This window comes from Chlorocebus sabaeus, chromosome 2 (genome assembly GCF_047675955.1).
Source record: "Chlorocebus sabaeus isolate Y175 chromosome 2, mChlSab1.0.hap1, whole genome shotgun sequence".
In the NCBI taxonomy this organism is placed as follows: Eukaryota; Metazoa; Chordata; class Mammalia; order Primates; family Cercopithecidae; genus Chlorocebus; species Chlorocebus sabaeus.
Window position 1 is genome coordinate 38,930,740 of NC_132905.1, and position 20,510 is coordinate 38,951,249.

General features: G+C 51.1%; 1 protein-coding gene across 2 annotated transcripts in view; it reads left to right on the forward strand.

Moving 5' to 3' along the window:
- The window catches only part of EFCAB8 (EF-hand calcium binding domain 8), a 102,766-nt gene that overhangs the window by 35,319 nt on the left and 46,937 nt on the right, over positions 1-20,510 (forward strand). For both annotated transcript variants that reach the window (XM_037982882.2, XM_073007901.1), the window contains 8 exons: positions 1,293-1,366; positions 3,228-3,358; positions 10,671-10,738; positions 10,934-11,085; positions 12,364-12,501; positions 13,899-14,009; positions 15,857-16,084; positions 17,175-17,245. In XM_037982882.2, the coding sequence (XP_037838810.2) occupies positions 1,293-1,366; positions 3,228-3,358; positions 10,671-10,738; positions 10,934-11,085; positions 12,364-12,501; positions 13,899-14,009; positions 15,857-16,084; positions 17,175-17,245 (973 nt within the window). The remainder of the gene's footprint in view (positions 1-1,292; positions 1,367-3,227; positions 3,359-10,670; positions 10,739-10,933; positions 11,086-12,363; positions 12,502-13,898; positions 14,010-15,856; positions 16,085-17,174; positions 17,246-20,510) is intronic.

The window sequence follows — 20,510 nt, forward strand, 5'->3', positions numbered from 1 at the left end:
TTCCCTCCTCCATCCCTGGGAGGGAACCTGAGCCTAGACTGCCCCAGCATTTGTGACCTGCCTCCTTAAACTACTCTGACAGAGGACCCATGTTTGTCCCTAACAGTGCTAGCACCACTGGTTTATGTCAGATTGGCTTTGCTTTCCCTGAGGATCCATCAACTGCTGGCCTTGAATGGTTTCAGCGGCCGGGAGATGCTAAGCCCCGTGAGGGCTGCACCTGGCATGTCTGAATTCCTCCAGACAGGCTTGTTTTATTTAAGTGTGTGTGTGGTTTTTTGTTTTTTGTTTTTTTAATTTTGAGACAAGGTCGTACTCTGTTGCTGGAGTCTGTAGTGATATGATCATAGCTCACTACAGCTTTAATCTCTTGGGCTCAAGTGATCCCACCTCAGCCTCCCAAGTAGCTGGGACCACAAGCACGCCACCACCACTTCTGGCTGATTTTTAATTTGATTTTTTTGTAGAGATGGGTTCTCACTGTGTTGTCCAGGCTGGTTTTTTTTTTTTTTTTTTTTTTTTTTGCAGAGTCTTTCTCTGTCACCCAGGCTGGAGTGCAGTGATGTGATCTCGGCTCACTGCCACCTTTGCCTTTTGGGTTCAAGTGATTCTCCCACCTCAGCCTCCTGAGTAGCTGGGATTACAGGTGCATGCCACCATGCCCAGCTAATTTTTGTATTTTTGTAGAGACAGGGTTTCACTATGCTGGCCAGGCTGGTGTCTTAACTCCTGGCCTCAAGTGACCTTCCCACCTTGGCCTCCTAAAGGGCTGGGATTACAAGTGTGAGCCACTGCGCTTGGCCCAGACATGCTTATTTTATGATGCATACCTGGAACTTCTACTTTTTGGAACCTGTGCTTTCTGGACAAGGAGTGCATGTAGTTTGAGGCATGATGGCAAACTCCCAAGTGATGACTTGTCAGAATAAAAAGAGCCTAGAGTCTCAATTCCTTTTCCACTCCAGCAAAGGTGGAGCTCCCTAATAAAGAATCAGCTTGTTTAGATTGCAGCACCTAGGAAGCGTGAGGTGCCCTGAAGTCTGGTTCTAGTTCTGCCATGCACTGGCAGGGGTACTCTAGGAGGCAGCATTGATCTGCCTGAGTCTTTTTCCTGGGGCGGGGGCACTCCGCTGAGCTCACCAGGACACAGTGAGGCGCCAGTGAGGGTTTGGGGGGAAAAGCCTTTTGAGAAGCACTGGAGTTGCAAGCCAACTTAAGACATTTTTGAGGCTTTGCTTGCTGAGCAAAGGGGGAAAGCTGCTGATGTGTACCTTGATTTTTTCCCCTGTCAGATCACTGGATCAAAGTTTCCATGCGTAAACTCTTAAATGAGAAGTCTGCTTTGTATAGAAGCTACCGGCTGAAGGTGAGTTGTTTCTTTCCTTGGCCTGTGACAATGGTAATTATCTGTACACACGCACCACTCAAAATAAATACAAAAAGTAGATTTACTCCCTGGGTTCAGTCTTAGCCCTTGGGGTTTGGTCTCTGGAAAGAGTTGTGGCAGCTGTTGGATCCTGCCAGCTGCATCTGCAGACCACATCTCAGTGTGGCCATGCCCCTCTCACCACCGCTATGGCTAAGCCCTGGTCCTGGCCAACACTGCCTCGCTCCTGGATGGCTGCAGTGGCCTCTAGCTGGGTTCCCCACTTCCTTTCTTCATGCAGCACTGTCTCCATTCAGGGCCAGAGGAATGATGAGTTAAAAATACAGTTGAGTCACCCCGGTAGCTTCTCATCACATTTGGAACATAATCTCAAGTCCTTACCACGGCCGTCAGGACATGAGGTGATCTGGCCCCTGCTTGCAAGCTCTGGGCTTGTTTTCAACCTTCTTTCTCCCCATTTGCTCTCCTGCAGAGGCACAGGCTCCTCTGCTATTCCCTGAATGCGCTCAGCCCCTTCCCGCCTCTGTGCCTCGGCATGTGCTGCGCCTTCAGGCTGCAGGGCTCTCCCCGAAGGTACCTGTATTCCCCCTATCTACTTCCTGTGGTCCCAACCAGCCATCCTAGGACAGCCCTGTGCCCACCTCTGCTTTCATCCCTTCACCGCAGTGTTTCCCAGCTCCCAGCTTTGTGTGGTCCGACCTTTGATTCCTCATGCTGTCACCTTCACGAGATCGATGGCTCCTCGAGGGCAGGGACTTTGTGCTCTCGGTTGTCTCCAGTGCCTAAAATGGTACCCTGCACTTGATGGGCTCCCAATACGTTTGCTGCACAAATGAATGAATGAATGACGCACTCCGGGTGGTCTGGGTGGTCCAACAGGCCTGCACTATTTTTTTTTTTTTTTTTTTTTTTGAGTCAGGGCCTTACTCTGTTGCCCTAGCTGGCATGCAGTGGTGCGATCATGGCTCACTGCTGCCTTGACCTCCCAGGCTGATCCTCCTACCTCAGCCCCTGAGTAGCTGGGAATACAAGCACCACACCCAGCTAATCTTTTTATTCTTTTTTTGAGACGGGGCCTCACTATGTTGCCCAGGCTGGTCTACCTACCTTGGCCTCCCAAAGTGTCTTAAATTCAGTGCCTTCATTGTGACAGATGCTTGGTGACAGTGTGTGTAAAACCCAGCTCAGGGTCTTGCATGTAGAAAGCACTGAAGAAATATTTGATGAGCCAATCTCTCCAACCTGCCTTTTCCAATCTTGTCCCGGAGAGGGAAATCTCTAGATTGGGAGGCCAAGCACTGGTCCAAGTCACAGAGCTGGGGCCAGAGAATTCAGAGCCCAGCCAGCCCCTTCGACTGCGTGTCATCTTTTGTGGCTCAAGTTGCAGCGAAATGAACATTCTCATGCCCTCTGTGCTTCCGTGAGCACTCCACTGTATGACAAACATGGAGGGTGGCAGTGGGCCAGGAGCACAGCCCATCTGTAGAGGTGGCTGCGTGTGGATAACTTGACTGTGGCCTGGACAGACTCGAATTCATCCTTTCTCCCCTCGCGGGAGATGATTAGTATGGGCCTGACCCTCCCCATCCTCTGACAGGATTTCAAATGAAACTACGCTTGTGTGCTCTTAAACATTTTCAGTGACAAGTGATGGCCAGTGCTGGTCCTAGGAACTGGGCCAGGACTGCGGGGCCACATCACTTTGTGATCATGAGGAGAAGGGCATTAGACTCCGTGATATCTGGGCGCCTCCAGTCCCAATACCTGGTCATGTTCTGGGGGCTGGGCCTGGAAAGTTGTCCTTGGGTGGAGTCTCCCACCATTGCTACTGTCTTCCCAGGCTCTCCATCCCAACTGGTGTCAGCAGGTCAAGTTCATCCCCCAGATGAACCTGGTGGTCTCCTGTTCGGCCATCGAGAAGTCCTCTCTGGTGCTGACAGTATTGCCAGCCAAAGCCTCTGAAAAACCCAAGTAAGAAGTGCTTTTCTCCTGGCTAAGGCAGTGGGGTTGGAAGGAAGGGGGGTGGTGAGTGGACTGTGGGGGCTGACAGTGGCAGATGGTGGTTGGTGTATGGACTCTGGAGTTTAGTTTTTCCAGCATCGCCACCAGCAGCACAGTGAGAACACAGTAGTCTCTTTTATCTCTCGATCTATATGCAAAGCTCAACATAGAAGCCAGCACAGAGTGAGTGGCAGTCAGTGAAATGTTTTCTGAATGAAAGGATGACTGTGAGTTACTTCCTCCTCTGTGACCCTCAGTTCCCTCATCTGTGAAAGGGTATGAAAGCGTGTACCTCACTTCTTCAAGGGTTGTGTGAGGGAATCCTCTGTGGTATGTGTTCAGTAACTGGCAGCGTTGGTTCTTTGCAGATGGTTCCAATCTGTTTCCTTCAGTCTAGATTCCTCTACCCCAGAGTGCGGTTTTTTCTTTTCTTTTGAAAAACCAGTTAATCACCAGGCATGATGGCTTACGCCTGTAATCCCAGCACTTTGGGAGGCTGAGGCGGGCAGATCACAAGGTCAGGAGATCGAGACCATCCTGGCTAACATGGTGAAACGCCATCTCTACTAAAAATACAAAAAAAAAAAAAAAATTAGCTGGGCGTGGTGGTGGGCACCTGTAGTCCCAGCGACTTGGGAGGCTGAGGCAGGAGAATGGCGTGAACCCAGGAGGCGGAGCTTGCAGTGAGCCGAGATTACGCCACTGCACTCCAGCTTGGGCGACAGAGCAAGACTCCGTCTCAAAAAAAAAAAACAAAAAACAAAAGAAAAACCAGTTAATCACAAAATAATGTATTAAATGCATTGTCCATGTAAAAAATGAAAACATTATAAAGAAGGTTGGAGTCCTGAGGGGCCCCCTCTTTATTCAATCCCCATTCCTTGACACAGTTATCAGAAGCTACCACTTCTGTTTTGTTTTGTTTTGTTTGTTTGTTTGTGATGGAGTTTCGCTCTTGTTGCCCAGGCTAGAGTGCAATGGTGCGATCTCGGCTTCCCACAACCTCCGCCTCCCGAGTTCAAGCGATTCTCCTGCCTCAGCCTCCCAAGTAGCTGGGATTACAGGCATGCACCACCACGCCTGGCTAATTTTGCATTTTTAGTAGAGACAGGGTTTCTCTATGTTGGTCAGGCTGGTCTCGAATTCCTGACCTCAGGTGATAGGCCTGCCTCGGCCTCCCAACGTGCTGGGATTACAGGCGTGAGCCACCGCGCCTGGCCTACTTCTGTTCTTTTACTGTGTGGCTTCTACTGTGCAGTTTATGGTAGATCAACTGGCAGGTATGTTCTCTGGCGGAGTCTTCCTGCTGGGTTGCTCTTGCCCCTGTAGTTTTCCTCTGGCCCCTAGATTTTTCCTTGAGCCTTTGGGGCTGTGACATTTTGCTCCTGCACAGTCTGAAGAATGAGCCCCAGGAGAGTCTTTTTTGGGGAACAGCAGGAGATTTGAGGCCTGTACTGGGGAAAGACTGGGTGAGGCCAGGGTTGGGTTGGGGCAGAGACCGAGGGCCATTTAGACCCCTGTCTGTCCCTTTCTGTCCTGGTTGTTTTTCAGGGGAAATTTCAATCCTGAGATGATAAAGCTAATTTAGTCCAACTCCTCATTTTACAGATGGGAAACCCGAAGCTTAGGGAGGGGAAGTGACTGTCTTAGAGCAGACACTTGAGCTGGAGTTTTATCTTGGACCTCATTATATGTCCAGTGCCTTTTTTTCTTTTGTTTTTGAGACGGAGTCTTGCTCTGTCACCAGGCTGGAGTGCAGTGTCACAATCTCAGCTCACTGTAACCTCCGCCTCCTGGGTTCAATCGATTCTCCTGTCTCAGCCTCCTTAGTAGCTGGGACTACAGGCGTGCGCCCCCATGCCCAGCTAATTTTTGTATTTTTGGTAGATACGGGGTTTCACCATGTTGGCCAGGATGGTCTCAATCTCTTGACTTTGTGATCCACCCACCTCGGCTTCCCAAAGTGCTGGGATTACAGGCGTGAGCCACCGTGCCTGGCCTTTTTAACCAAACAGTGCACTGTGTGCATTTCTAGACAAGTCCTGGACCTCCCTGCAGGCCGGAAAAGGGGGCCTCTGGGAATGTCTGATGTGAAGGGGAAGTTTCAGTCTTGGGTTCAGTGCTTTGAATGGGGCCTAGTGGTGGGAGTTTGCTTGGAGTTGTTTCCTGAGGCTATCTATCTGCACTGGTGGTGATATCACTTAGTGTATATCAGGGGTGTCCAATCTTTTGGCTTCCCTGGGTCACACTGGAAGAAGAATTGTCTTGAGTCACACATAAAATACACTAACACTAACAATAACTGATGAGCTAAATAAAAATCACAAAAAAATCTCATAATGTTATAAGAAAGTTTATGAATTTGTGTTGGGCCACATTCAGAGCTGTCCTGGGTTGCATGAGGCCCGTGGGCCGTGAGCTGGACAAGCTTGGTGGATATGTGTTTCATTCAGATCTTGTTTTATTGAGTCCTGATGGCAGGAGGATATCAGGGGGTCACCTCACCAGGGCCAGGAGGGCTTCCGTGGGCTGGGCCTGCTGCCTTCCTGACCTCACTGCCTCCACCTGCCCACTCAGCTCCACTGGCCTCCTTCAGGCTCAGGCATGCTCCTGCCCCAGGGCCTTTGCACAGCTCTGCTGTCTGTGGTATGCTCTTGTAATTGATTGACAGATTGAGACAGAGTCTTGCTGCGACACCCAGGCTGCAGTGCGGTGGTGTGATCTCAGCTCACTGCAATCTCCACCTCCGGGTTCAAGAGATTCTCCTGCCTCAGCCTCCTGAGTAACTGGGATTACAAGCACGTGCCATCATACCCGGCTAATATTTGTATATTTAGTAGAGACGGGGCTTCACCATTTGGGGTGGTCTTGATCTCTTGATCTTGTGATTCACCCGCCTTGGCCTCCCAAAGTGCTGGGATTACAGGCGTGAGCCACTGTGCCCAGCCTTGTTTTTTAAATTAATTAATTTTAAATTAATATTTTCATTATAAAAAGTTTCAAACACACACAAAAATAGATAAAATAGTATTAATTCTTCCATATCACTTAGTAGTTAGTCCACATTAATATTTCCCTAAGTACCTCAGAGTATCTTCTTACAATATTCAGAAGTAGATATAAGCGCGGTTCTGGGATGGTTTTGGGCAGAGAACTAGTGTGGTCTGACTTATATGTTGCAGGTAGAGTGTCCATGGGCAGAGGTGGCAGTGGGGACGCCAGTGAAGAGGCTACTGCAATAGTTGAGGCTGTATAGGATGGTGGTCTGGAGCTGGGCTGTGTTATAGGATGAAGGGATTGGGGATGTATTTTTGGGGTAGGGTAGAGAATATATTTACACAAACACAGAGACACATGCTCCCTTCCTTCAGCCTGGGTGATAGAGCTCTTAAGACCCTGTCTTCAGAAAAGACAAAAGACTCCATTTGGGCCAGACACGGTGGCTCACGCCTGCAATCCTAGCACTTAGGGAGGCCAAGGCAGGTGGATCCCTTGAGGCCAGGAGTTCAAGACTGGCCTGGGCAACACAGCAAGATCCCATCTATACAAAAAATTTAAAAATTAGCTGAGAGTGGTGGCACACCCATGCATTCTTGGCTGCATGCAGTGCAATGTACAGGCCGGCAGGTGGCACCATTGACCACTTGCTGGTCTCCCGTTTTGGCAATGCCATCTTAGGGCATAGCCTCTGCGGGTGGGGCCTGGCATTGGCACCCCAACCTCTGCCTATGGAGTCAGCCTCAGCCTCCAAGGCAGCATGGGCCTGAGGGTCTGGCTTCCCTGCAGCCAGCCTCACACGGGTTCTCAGATGGTTCGAGCCAGGAGCAAATCTGATGGAGCGGGTGTGGTGGCAGGAGCTGGTGCTGAGTGTGTGGACTGACCCCTGAAGTCTCCCCCACTGTCCCCTCTTCCTTCACTTCTGCCACCACCACCTAGTTGAAGCCACCGTCATATCCCACCTGAACTGCTTGCCGCGGCCCTCTTAGCAGCCTCGCTGCGTCCCCTCAGGCCACGTTCCCTGAACCGCAGCCGTCGACAGATCTGATCCAGGCAGGGCCCTGTATGGAGCCTTCAGCGGCTCCTGGCCAGGGCTGTGGATCCGGCCCTGCCCGCCTCTCCCATGTCCTCTCATGCCCTCTCCTCCTGGCCCACCTGGTGCCCACCACACCAGCCTTGCACAGGCTGCTCCCTCCAACTGAAGCCTCACCCCTCCCCTGGGCTCCCTGGGACCGACTCCTTCTCACCCTTCAGGTCTCCGCAGCCCTGGACCCTACTCAGAGAGGCCGGCAGAAGTGAGCCTCCTTCTGTTGTCCTCTGTCAAAGCCATGTGCTTATGTCCCTTGCAGGACTTGCCATGATTTGTAAATGTCCGTCTCCCTGTGGTGTGTCCACTTACTCCTGCTGTTTCCCTCTAGAAGGAAAACCCCCTATGGCAGAAGCCTCATGTCTGTGCCCTTGGTAATCCTGGCGGGAGTAGGAGCCAGGAAATCTTTGTTGATGAATATGTGAATTGGCCTGAAATAATTTCTACTAACATTCTGGTGACCATTCTTCCAGAACATTTTTCGGCAGCACATTTACTTGTGGAGGGAGGAATATCTGGTTTGGCAATAAATGAAATGTGTGTACTGCCATCTGTTCTCTTTGAAGCTTTGATTTTAGAGGAATCCTTGTGGCTCTGGAGAGATGATTTAAAGGGGAGCAAGGCTGGAGATGAAGGAACTGGCTGGGAGGCTGCTACGGCAAAGTCAGGGGCCTAGGCTAGCAGCGGTCATGGGAGCAGAGGGAAATGGGTAAGGAGGACTTGGGGCCAGGCTGGATAATGGGGGCCATGATGTCCAGGTTGACGCCCAGGCACCTGGCTTAGGTCCCCCGGGAGTGGTGGAGGAGCCGGGTGAGGGGTCAGTTCAGTGAAGTGGAGGGCATGCTGTGTCAGAGGGCCAGGGGCCCTATTACAGATGCCTTTGAATGGAGTTTTTTTTGTTTTTTTTTTTTTTTTTTCCTGAGGCAGGATCTTGTTTTGTCACCCAAGCTGGAGCTCACTGTAACCTCAAACTCCCAGGCTCAAGCGATCCTCCTGCCTCACCTTTATAAGTAGCTGGGACTGCAGGTGTGCCATCACGCCCAGCTAATTTTTGATTTTTTTGTATAGATGGGATCTGGCTGTGTTGCTCAGGCTGGTCTTGAACTCCTGACCTCAAGGGATCCTCCTGCCTCGGCTTGCCAAAGTGCTGGGATTACAGGCATGAGCCACTGTGTCTGGCCTGAATGGAGTCTTTTTGTGTTTTTCGTGGACAGGTTCTTGCCCTGTCCCCCAGGCTAGAGTGCAGTGGCATGATCACAGCTTACTGCAACCTCAACCTCCTGGGTTCTAGCAATCCTCTCACCTCAGCCTTGCAAGTATTTGGGACTACAGGTGCGTGCCACCAAGCCCAGCTAATTTATTTTTTGTAGAGGCATGCGCTCACTATGTTGCTCAGGCTGGTCTTGAACTCCTGGGCTCAAGCAGTCCTCCTCCCTCGGCCTCCTAAAGTGCTGGAATTACAGGTGTGAGCCACCACACCTGAATAGAGTTTTTTTTTGTTTTGTTTTTTGTTTTTTTTTGCGGGGTGGGGGCAGGGGGTACTGAGTCTTTCTCTGTCGCCCAGGCTGGAGTGCAGTGGTGCAATCTTGGCTCACTGCAACCTCCACCTCCCAGGTCAAGGCGATTCTCCTGCCTCAACCTCCCGAGTAACTGGAATTACAGGCACATACTAGCATGCCTGGCTAATTTTTGTATTTTTAGTAGAGACGAGGTTTTACCATGTTGGCCAGGCTGGTCTGGAACTTCTGACCTCAGGTGATCCGGCCGCCTTGGCCTCCCAAAGTGCTGGGATTATAGGCATGAGCCACTGTGCCCGGCCAGAATGGGGTTTTGAAGAGTGTAGTAGAAGGAGCTGGTGGGGCAGAATGTTCTGGATGAGAGGCATGGGCATGGGCATAGGCATAGAGCATCTGGGGCTCTCAGGCCTGTGAGGGCTGCGGGGTCCTGGCCTTCCTGGAACTCCTGTCTGGGCCTCTCTGGCCCTCTGAGCCTCACCTGGCCCTGATGAGCCTCTCCTCTCCTGGATCACTGCTTACTGAACTTCCTGTCACCGCCTGCCATGTCCACCCTAGGTCTGAATCCTGACCCCTGTGTGGGTGGAGTAATATTTTTTCTTCACCCATTGCAAGGTTTATGGCTGAGACCCTGATAACAAAAGGCAGATGAACAAGAGAAAAGCATGCACATTTAAGTTTCATGTGACATGGGAGCCTTCTGGGAAAAAAACCAAAGAGACAGGGAGACCTGTGTATTTTTATACGAAGTTTGATGAAGAATGGACAGTCATGCAGGATGATTGGACTAGTACCATCTGATGGCAGTAAACTGTTTGTCCAGATCCCCCTCTGTGTCCCTGTGTCTTCAGAAATAAGGACATTCTGGCTGGGTTGAGTGGCTCATGCCTGTAACCGCAGCACTTTGGGAGGCCATGGTGGGCAGCTCACCTGAGATCAGGAGTTCCAGACCAGCCTGGCCAACATGGTGAAAGCCCATCTCTACTAAAAATACAAAAATTAGGCAGGCATGCTGGCAGACACCTGTAATCCCAGCCACTCGGGAGGCTGAGGCAGGAGAATCACTTGAACCCGGGAGGCGGACGTTGCAGTGAGCCGAGATCGCACCACTGCACTCTAGCCTGGGCGACAGAATGAGACTCCGTCTCAAAAAAACAAATAAAAAAAAGGGACATTCCTTTCCCCCAGGTATAGATATAGAGTGGGCACCAATGAAATCAGTGTTCTATGGCCTGCTTCAGGGAGAAGGCTAGGGGAAGGCAAGCGTGGCCCTGCCTGGCTTTTTTCTTGATTTGTATCATGGATGGGAAGATGCCTGTCCCAGTACAGTTGATGTGAAAATCAAACTTGCCCTTGGCATGATGCCAGATGCTTCACAAATGTCAGGAGTAGCTCCTGCCTGGGAGCCGTCTATACCTGGCAAGTGGCATCTGCCCTGTGGGCTGTTGGTTTGGGGTCGGGACCGGGCTGCTGCTTTTCCTGTGGTGCTGAGCCCTGACTTGGCGGCAGAGGGAATGCTGGGTGGTCTCTGGGGCTGCTCCTCTCCTAGAATGGAGAGGTAGTGACTCCTCCCTAGACCTCCTGGGAGGCTCTGCCTCCAGCTCCTCCAACCCCAGGCTGTCTCAGAGGCTCTCTTAGGGCCACTGCTCCCGGCCCTGCAGCCCTCACTCCTTTGATATTGTAGGTTGTCAGTGCTGCATGTAAGGAAAGGGATTCTTTGCTTTGATTACTGCCCAGAGAGGAACTTCCTGGGTAAGTCATCTTCATGTCACTCAGAAGCTGCTGGAGGGAGGGCTGCTGGGGATGGGGGGACCACCAGAGCTCAGGAGAGGGCTGCGCAGCTTCTGATCCTGCTGCTCTTGTCCCCACTTCTGGGCACCACCTTCACCAGTGGGTGAAGGTCCCCAGTGGAGGCCCCTGGGACTGACACCCACGTCTTGACCCCAGTGACTCGTGGCTACGATGCCTTCATCCGCCTGTGGAACCCCTTTGTCTCAAAGAGGCCCGTGTGGCTGATGAAGGGACACCAGACCTCAGTGACACACATCCTCGTGGACAGCAGGAACAGCAGCATCCTCATCAGTGTCTCCAAGGACAAGGTCCGCCCCGACAGTCCACCCAACTCCTTCTGTTCCTCAGGGAAACACATTAGCCAGAGGAATGGCATGACCTCCCTGCCCACGGCCCCACATCTGGCCAAAGGCCTAGCGGGGGGACCCCAGGTGGAAGGAAGATGAGGGTGGCTGTGGGCCTCTGAGCATGTCCCCAGAGCTGGGTTCCCAGGTAGCCCAGCCTGGCTTCTTACTTTGTGACCCTGGCAAGTCCTTCCCTTTTCTGAGCCTCAGTCTCCCCATCCATAGAATGGGCTGTTGAGTAGTTTAGAGAACCAGCAGCAAAACAGCAGTGCAGCATCTGGCGCAGGGGAGTTGTGCAATGCATGGCAGCCATTCGCCTGTGCTGCCCTGCCCTCGATCTTCACCTCTCAGCTGCTCTAGTGACCCCTCCTCAGCTGCCTGGTCATCAGGGCCCGGGCTTGGCCTTTCCCACATGCCAGGGCTCCCACTGGGGACCTGCCACTGTGCTCCTCTGCAGCTGTAGGCTCAGGATACTGCCCCGTCTGCTGGGCTGTGGTCCTGCAGTGCTTGGGGCCCTCCTTTAGGGGACAGGTTATGTTTTCTGGGACTCTGGAGATGAATTGTCGGGGCCCTCAGGGTCACCTAGACCACCCTCTCCAACATATCCACACACCCTCCTGTCTGGAATTTTCCCAGAAGCCCTGGGAGCTGGGATCATCGCCTCTGATGAAGGGTCTGAGTCTGGGGGCATGGGGACAGGGACAGGCTCCCTGAGGTCCCCAGTCAGCCACGGGCAGAGGATGCCTCCAAGAAGTGAGGGTCTTGGAAGGACTTCCGTGGAGCCCTCTAGGGAAAGTTCCTTCACCTTCACCGGGGAGGAATGGGAGGGGCTCCTCTGGGGACAGGCAGGTCACTGTGGCAACTATGTTGGTAGCCACTGTCGGACTGTGTCCCAGGCTGGAGTGGCAGCAAGGGAGGGCCTGGGGCCAGCATGTGCTGCCTGGCTTGGCTTTTGTGCCCAGCCAGTGAATTCAGCTGCTCCAGCAGGGTGGAGGCCTGGGGACAGGCTGGGGGGTGGAGCTGTGCCCGGCCCTCACTCACTGTGTGCTTGGGTTATCTGAGCACAAGAGTGGCCTCTCTGCTGCTGGGTGTGACGGTGCCAACACCATCTGTGTGTGTTGGAAGTGCTTGGACGGATGATGTGCCCTGGGCTTGTCCGCCGGAGGCACCCCCAAGGCTTCAGGAGCCAGCTACATCCCCGAGCACCCATGCTCAGCCTCTTACCTATTTCCCATCCCCCAGAATATTCGCGTGTGGGACATGCTGGACTACATATGCCTCCAGTCCTTCTGCAGGAAGTTTTTGGCCCTGGGAAACTGCCCCATCACCAGTGCCTACTTCTTCGAGAAGGACAATACCCTCATCTGCAGCACCTACTCAGTGAGTGCTGTCCCAGGAGGGAGTGGGGTCGAGGCTGCAGGTAGAGGGCCAGGGTCTGAATCCCATGGGACACCCAAGGGGTGGCCGCGTCCTGTCCCTCCTGGGACTGCTGAAGTGGCTGGACTCTGTGGCCTGGCCTGTGAGGGGCCGTGTCTTGGGATTTCCTGAAATCCTGTTTCTAGGCCCCCAGCCTGTCACTGTCTCTGCAGCTGCTGCTGCTGTCTGCTCTGTCCCCACTCAGCTTCTTCCTCTGGGAGCCACCCTGAACCTCAGGCCTGTTAGGAGCCCTTCTTCCATGTTTTCTTGGCCCCGTTCCTTCTCTCAGTCACGAGCCTCATAACTCTGTCCTGTCACTATTACGTGACTGTTTTTCCTGCTAAGTCATGAACTCTGGGAAACAGGGGCCGCATCTGAGCAGCGTCTCTGCAGGAGAGACCCTGGGGGAAACTGAGTCACAGAGAGGCAGGCCATTTGTGACTCAGGACTCAGCTGGAACCCCTGCGAGGTCTGTACTGACCCTGGAGGACAGGAAAGATTGGGACAAGCACGAGGGGCTTCCTGTGGAGGATGGGGATAAGGGGGCCTACAATAAGATGGAGGCTTGGGGAGCTGCAAGGCTGAGCCACAGCCCATAGATGGGAGCAGAAGTCCAGAAAGGAGACGTGGAGGCCACTGTGCTTGAGCTCCACAAAGGCCTCCCATGCTCTGTGGGCTGAACCACCCTGGCTGGTGACACATTTGTCATCTTTATGCACTTGGCTAGCTCTCCCATAGACAGCAGTTTTCTTGAGAAGGAAGGTCATGGGTTCCTTTATCTCCTTGCTGAGTGCCAGACAGGTGATCAGCATTTGTTGAATTAAATAGGCCTTTGAAGTTCATTTCAGATCACCAAACCTTATCCACCCCCTGCCTTTTGTCATGAACTGAGAATATATGACAAAGATACTGTCCCATCTCTCTAGGAACCAACAGGGTAGAAGACAAACAGATAATTTCAGTAGAAAGTGCTGTGTGTTATGGTAGAGTTGTGTGCTAAGTGCTTTCTGGAACACAGAGGAGTCCTTAGCAAGGGGGAGGCAGGGAGGGCTTCCTGGAGGGAACATCTGATCAAGGCTTCAGCTTCTCAGAAGTTATAAAGTGAAAGGGACCTTGGACTTGGAATTTGGGGTTCTAGGAACACTAGGGTTTGGGAGGCTCAGTCCCGGGGAGCGGGAGCCATGGAGTAGGGTGGGGGTATCTGCAGGCCTGCTGAGGAACCTGGAGTCTTGCTGGAATCAGGCCTGCGTGTGGTCAGGATGTCTTGATGTTGTGATTTATTGGAAGTTTTTCCCGGCGGCCCATCATTGTGAGCAGGGCCCTTGTGACAGACGAGCTCTCTGCCCTTTCCTCACCTACAGATTGGGATCCTAAAAGGGTACTTAGAGGCCCAGGGGCCTATCAAAGCAAGGAAGAGGCCCACTCACTGCTCACCCCTGTGTGCTGTCCTCTACAGCAAGATCTTTAAGCAGGTGAGTGGCCCAGGGCTCACCTCTGAGGCTGGTAGGAACACCAGGTGACACAGGAGAGGACCAGACCTCCCTGTGTGCCTGGGTCTGTAGTCAGCTCCCATGGCACACTGGGAACTCTCACAGCCTTGATGGTGGTGCTGGGCAGTGGGATAGACACAGAAAGCAGCTCTGCAGATGGGCTGGCATGGGATCAGCTCGGAGCTCTATCCATTAGCCATGGGCTCGCCTAACTCCCCTGAGCCTCAGGCCCTTGGCTGAGCGCCTTGGGTCGGCTCTGGACCGGGCCTTCTTTCCATGGAGTGTGAGACGGAGGGCTAGTTGTGGGGTGCTTTCCTAGGTTCCCAGGGTGGGTGCTGTTCTTGGGCATCTCTTTCCAGGGAAGCCATAACTTGGCTTTGTTCATTGTAGGAAGGGAGGGAGGCCCAGGCGCAGGCAGCACCTTGGTCCTGCGTGGAGTCTCTGGGTTGGACAGGGCAGCTGGGCATGAGGAGTTGCTTCTGAGGTGTGAGGACAGGAGGGGCTGCTGCCTGAGGCCCTCTGCTCACTCCCACCCACTGGGGCCTCTTGTCTGGCCCAGGCTGTGGACAGGGGCGCTGCATTGGGTGTACAAGCCTGGAGCCCCCCATTCTGGGCTTCTCTCCCATCCTGGCTCCTGCCACCACCATCTCTCACTGCCTTAGGGCTTAGGCTCTTCAGTAACTTAAAAAAGTTTCTTTAGAATTAAAAAAAAAGGCCGGGCGCGGTGGCTCAAGCCTGTAATCCCAGCACTTTGGGAGGCCAAGACGGGCAGATCACGAGGTCAGGGCATCGAGACCACCCTGGCTAACACGGTGAAACCCACGCTGGCTAACACGGTGAAACCCTATCTCTACTAAAAAAAAATACAAAAAACTAGCCGGGCGAGGTGGCGGACGCCTGTAGTCCCAGCTACTTGGGAGGCTGAGGCAGGAGAATGGCGTAAACCTGGGAGGCGGAGCTTGCAGTGAGCTGAGATCTGGCCACTGCACTCCAGCCTGGGCGACAGAGCGAGACTCCGTCTCAAAAAAAAAAAAAAAAATTTCTCAGCTTTTCTAGATGTTCTCATTAGGGAGGGTTGGTCCAAAACCACCTCACCGGTACTTTTTTTTTTTTTTTTTTTTGCCAGGGTCTTGCTCTGTTGCCCAGGCTGGAGTGCAGTGGGATCTTGGCTCCCTGCAACCTCTGCCTCCTGGGTTCAAGTGATTCTCCTGCCTCAGCCTCCCAAGTAGCTGGGCTTACAGGCATGCACCACCACCCCTGGCTAATTTTTGTATTTTTAGTAGAGACAGGGTTTCAGCATGTTGGCCAGGCTGGTCTCAAACTTCTGACCTCAAGTGATCCACCCACCTCGGCCTCCCAAAGTTTTAGGATTACATGCATGAGCCACTGCACCTGGCCTCACCTGCTATTCTTGCATTATAACAATGGTCATGGTGGCAAAATGTTTCATTGAGTGGCATGACCATCCTTATTCTCAACATTTCCCTACTTAGGAGCAGTTAGTTTATTTCTTATTTTTTTGACGGGGTGGTCACGATTAATGTTGCTTCAGTAATGTCTTTTCCACATAGGGATTATTTTCTTTGGCTAGATCCTGGTAAGTGCCATTTCTGAGTTAACAGGTCTTCACCAAATGTTCCAGTTTGCACTGCCCTGTGATACAGGGCAGAGGAGGTCCTGTTTTCAAGAGTGGCTTATGCTATAGCAGGGGGCCCTGAACGTCTGTTTTTTCAGTGGGTGGAGGGGAGGGGCCAAGGCAGGCTAGAGACCACCCTTGGGAGTGGAGTCCCCAGCCTCTCCAGCAGCCCCCAGCTGTGTGCTCTCCACAGGTGGTGAGTGGCTGCCTGCGCGGCACCGTGAGTGTGTGGGAGGTCGTGACGGGCAGGAAGACGATGGAGTTCTCTGTGTCTGGGGGCCAGCACGTGGAGCTGACTGCCATGGCCCTGGATGAGTCAGAGCGGTGCCTGCTCACAGGTTTGCGGGATGGCACAATGAAGATGTGGAACTACAACATTGGCAAATGCCTGTTGACCTTTCCCAATCCGGACCAGCTGGAGGTCAGTCTTACTTGTTAACTAGAGCCAGGGACAGCCTCTTGGGAAGCAAAGCACAGCTCTTGTGACCCTGGGATGCACTATTTTTGGACCTCTCTGAAAGGGTGTTCATCATAGTCAGGTGGCCTGGCTTCAAACCTCCCGGAGCCTCTGTGTCTCAGGCATGAAATGAAGACAGCTAACAGTGCCTGGACTAATGGGTTTCCACTAAGGTTAGCTACTGTTGCTCTTTAAATTTGCTAGCACTTCTCATTCCTCATACTGGAGCTTTGGATTGCATTTCTAGCAGTGGGATCAGTTAATTCACAGCCACCCATGGTCACCCCTATTTGGGAAATGCCTGACAGTATTATTATAGGGCCAGTCCATGGGAGTGGCATAGGACAAAGCCAGCAGTTCCACCCTAACTTTTGTGACACAGACTTTTAACCAACTCAGAATGTGTACTTAGCTGGCCAGGCAGTGGCTCATGCCTGTAATCTCAGCACTTTGGGAGGTCGAGGCAGGGGGATCACCTGAAGCCAGGAGTTCGAGACCAGCCTGGCTAATATGGTGAAACCCCCATCTCTACTGAAAATACAAAAAAAAAAAAAGCCAGGCATGGTGGTGGCTGCCTGTAATCCCAGCTACTCGGGAAGCTGAGGCAGGACAAACTGGGAGGTGGAAGCTGCAGTGAGCCGAGATCGCGCCATTGCACTCCAGCCTGGGCTGCAAGAGTGAAACTCCATCTTAAAAAAAAAGAAAAGAAAAGAAAAGAAAGTGTACTTAGCCAAGATGCCAGGGGTTGAGTACTGCTCCAGATCCTATCACTCAGTAATGACTTGACCTTAGCCAGGTCACTTGCCCATTTCCCAGCTATTCTCTCTGAAAAATGGACATGGATGCCTATCCTATCTGCCTACCCTAAGTCCATCAAATGAGGGAATAGGATGTGAGAGCATGATGAAAAATACATGGTGGTATCAACTGTAGGCAATTCTCATCATCATTGAGAGGTTTGACTTCTTGCTTGGCACCTTTAGGAAGGCATTTAGGGCCCAGAGCCATTTTCTCTGAGAAGTTTTCTAATTCTGTTTTCTTTTATTTTCAACAGATTAGTGGGATTATCCATATGAACAAAGTGTTCTATGTGACAGGATGGAGTAAGAGAATCACGCATTTTCTGTGAGTAGAAAGTATGCATGGTGAGTAGGTCCCAGTAGCTGCGTGTTCTCTCTTCAGATGGGTTCCTCCATTCCGAGCTTTCCTGGTGGTTGGAACACCATGCAGGAAGTTAGTGGTGGTTAATGACTGTTGCTTCATCTGCTCATCCATCCATTCATTCATTATTCATTGAGGCTAATATATTCTTGGCCTTTTGCTAGGTGCCTGGGATGGGTATAAACAAGAATGTTGGAGTCTTTATCCTTTTGGAGTATCTAGTTCAGTGGGGGAATGTCTTAGTCCATTCGGGCTGCTGTAACAGAATATCATAGACTGAGTTGCTTATAAACAACATAAATTTATTTATCAGAGTTCTGGAGATAGGGAAGTTCCAGACAAGGCATCAGCAGATTTGCTGCCTGGTGAGGGCCCACTTCCTGATTCATAGACAGCTGTCTTCTTACTGTAAGCTTACATGGTGGAAGGGGTAAGAAATCTCTCTGGGGCGTCCTTTATAAGGGCACTAATCCCATTCATGAGGGCTCCATTTTCATGACCTCATCACCTCCCAAGGCCCCACCTCCAAATATGCTCACCTTGGGGATTAGGTTTCAATATATGAATTTTGGGACCAAAATTCAATCTATGGCATTCCATCCCTGACTTCCCAAAATTCATGTCCTTCTCTCATGCAAAATATATTCATTTAATCCCAGTAGCCCCCGAAGTCTTAACTTGTTCCAGTATCAACTTTAATGTCTAAGTCCAAAATATCATCTAAATATCACCTAAATAAAATATGGGTGAGTCTCAAGGTACAATTCATTCTGAAGCGAATTCCCCTCTAGCTGTGAACCTGTGATACTAACATGTTACGTACTTCCAAAATAGAATGGTGGGACAGGCATAGGATAGATACAAGGGAGAGATAGGAAAGGAGAAAGGAGGGACAGGTCCTGAGCAAGTAAAAAATCCATCGGGGCAAATACTAGTAGACCTTAAATCTCAAAGATAATCCTCTTCGGCTTGCTGCCCTGCCCTTCAGGCCTGCTGGGGTGGCAGTTCTGCCCCTGCAGCTTTGCCAGGCAGGTGATCAGAACCCTAAGACTCTGGGCAGCCCTACACCTACAGATTTGGGGAGCCTTGCCCCCCTGGTGGCTCTATGCCTGGGCCCTGCCCCTGTGGCACTTCCTTGCATGAGCCCCCTGGCCCTGTGGGGCTGCAATTCCAAGGCTGTGGCTCTGCTGGGAGGCCCTGTCCTTTGAAATCTAGGCAGTGGAGGCAGCCGTGTCCTCCCAGCTCTGCTGAGTGCAACCCATGCTGTACCATGGTCCACAGGAGCCACACCTAGAGTGGTCAAGGAGCATGAAGAATGGATCCTGTGAAGTTAGGCGATGATGGTAAAGTGTACTGTGGTCCCATGTGCACTGGTGGCCATTCCCTTGAAACCATTCTGCCCCCAGGGCCCTTGTACTCTGGGCTGGTGATGGGAGGGACAGTCCTAATGATCTCTGAATTGCCTTCAGGGTCATTCTTTCATTGTCTTGGAGAATAGCACTGGCTTCTGTTGGGTTGGCTGATCCATACTAATCTCATCAAACAGTGCTTGGCTATTGTCTTTAATGATTGTATTAGTTTGTTTTCACACTGCTATAAAGAATGCCTGAGACTGGGTAATTTATGAAGAAAAAAGGTTTAATTGACTCAGTTCTGCATGGCTAGGAAGGGGCCTCAGGAGACTTACAATCATAGTGAAGGGGAAGCAAGGCACATCTTACATGGTGGCAGGAGAGAGTGCAAGGGAAACTGCCACTTTTAAACCATCAGATCTTGTGAGAACTCACTCACTATCATGAGAACAGCATGAGGGAAACTGCCCCCATGATCCATTCACCTCCTACCAGGTCCCTCCCTCGACATATAGGGATTACAATTCAAGATGAGGTTTGGGTGGGGACACAGAGCCAAACCATATCAATGTTCTATTCTGAACAGGCTTTCTCATTCCTTTCTATATAGATAGGATGAATCTTTTAAGTTCTGCTTCCTTTTTTTTTTTTTTTCCCCCAAGACACGGGGTCTCACCCTGTCACCCAGGCTGGAGTGTAGTCATGCGGTTATAGCTCACAGCAGCCTCAGCTCCTCCCACCCCAGCCTCCAGGGTAGCTAGGACTACAGGCACATACCACCATGCCTGGCTAATTAAAAAATTTTTTTTATAGATATGGGGTCTTGCTATGTTACCCAAGCTGGTCTTAAACTCCTGGCTTCAAGCAATCCTCCTGTCTTGGCCTCCCAAAGTACTGGGTTACAGGCATGTGCTCCTGGATTCTGCTTCCTTTTTGATTAACAGTTTGGTTTTTAAACCATTTCTCTCTTGTTGCATTTTATTATAAGTTGTTAGGAGGAATCAGGCAACTCCTTCATTATGTTACATAGAAATTTCTTCAGTGAAATATCCAATTTCTTATCTTGCAAGTTCTACCTGCCTCAAAACACTAGAACACAAATATGATTCAGCCAAGTTCTTTGCCATTTTGTAACAAGTAGGACCTTTCCTCTAGTTTCCAATAACATGTTTCTCATTTCTGTCAAGACTTCACCAGAATGGTCTTTAACATCCATATTTCTACTAAAATTCTGTTCAGGATTACTTAGGTATTCTCTAAGAATACTGAGGCTTTCTCTGCATCTGTCCTCTTTTCTTTCTAGGCCCTCACTGAAATCACCCTTAATGGTCTATGCGTAGCAATGCAGGCTTTTTCTAGCATGGACCTTCCATCCTCTACCTATTACCTACTTTTTTTTTTTTTTTTTTTTTTTTTTTTTTTAAAGACAGAGTCTTGCTTTATGGCCCAGGCTGGAGTGCAGTAGTGCAGTCTTGGCTCACTACAACCTCCACCTCCCAGGTTCAAGTGATTCTCGTGCTTCAGCCTCCCAGGTAGCTGGGATTATAAGTGTGTGCCACCACAGCTGGCTAATGTTTTGTATTTTTAGTAGAGACAGGGTTTCGTCATGTTGGCCAAGCTGGTCTTGAACTCCTGGCCTCAAGTGATCCACCGGTCTCAGTTCCCAAAGTGCTGGGATTACAGGCGTGAGCCACCCTGCCTAGCTGACATTACCTGGTTCTAAAACCACTTCTGACATTTTTAGGTATTTGTTACCATAGCACCCCACCCCTGGTACCAATTTCTGTCTTCGTTCACTCAGGCTGTTATAACAGAATACCATAGAATAGGTGGCTTATAACAACAGAAAATTATTTCTTACAGTTCTGAAGGAAATT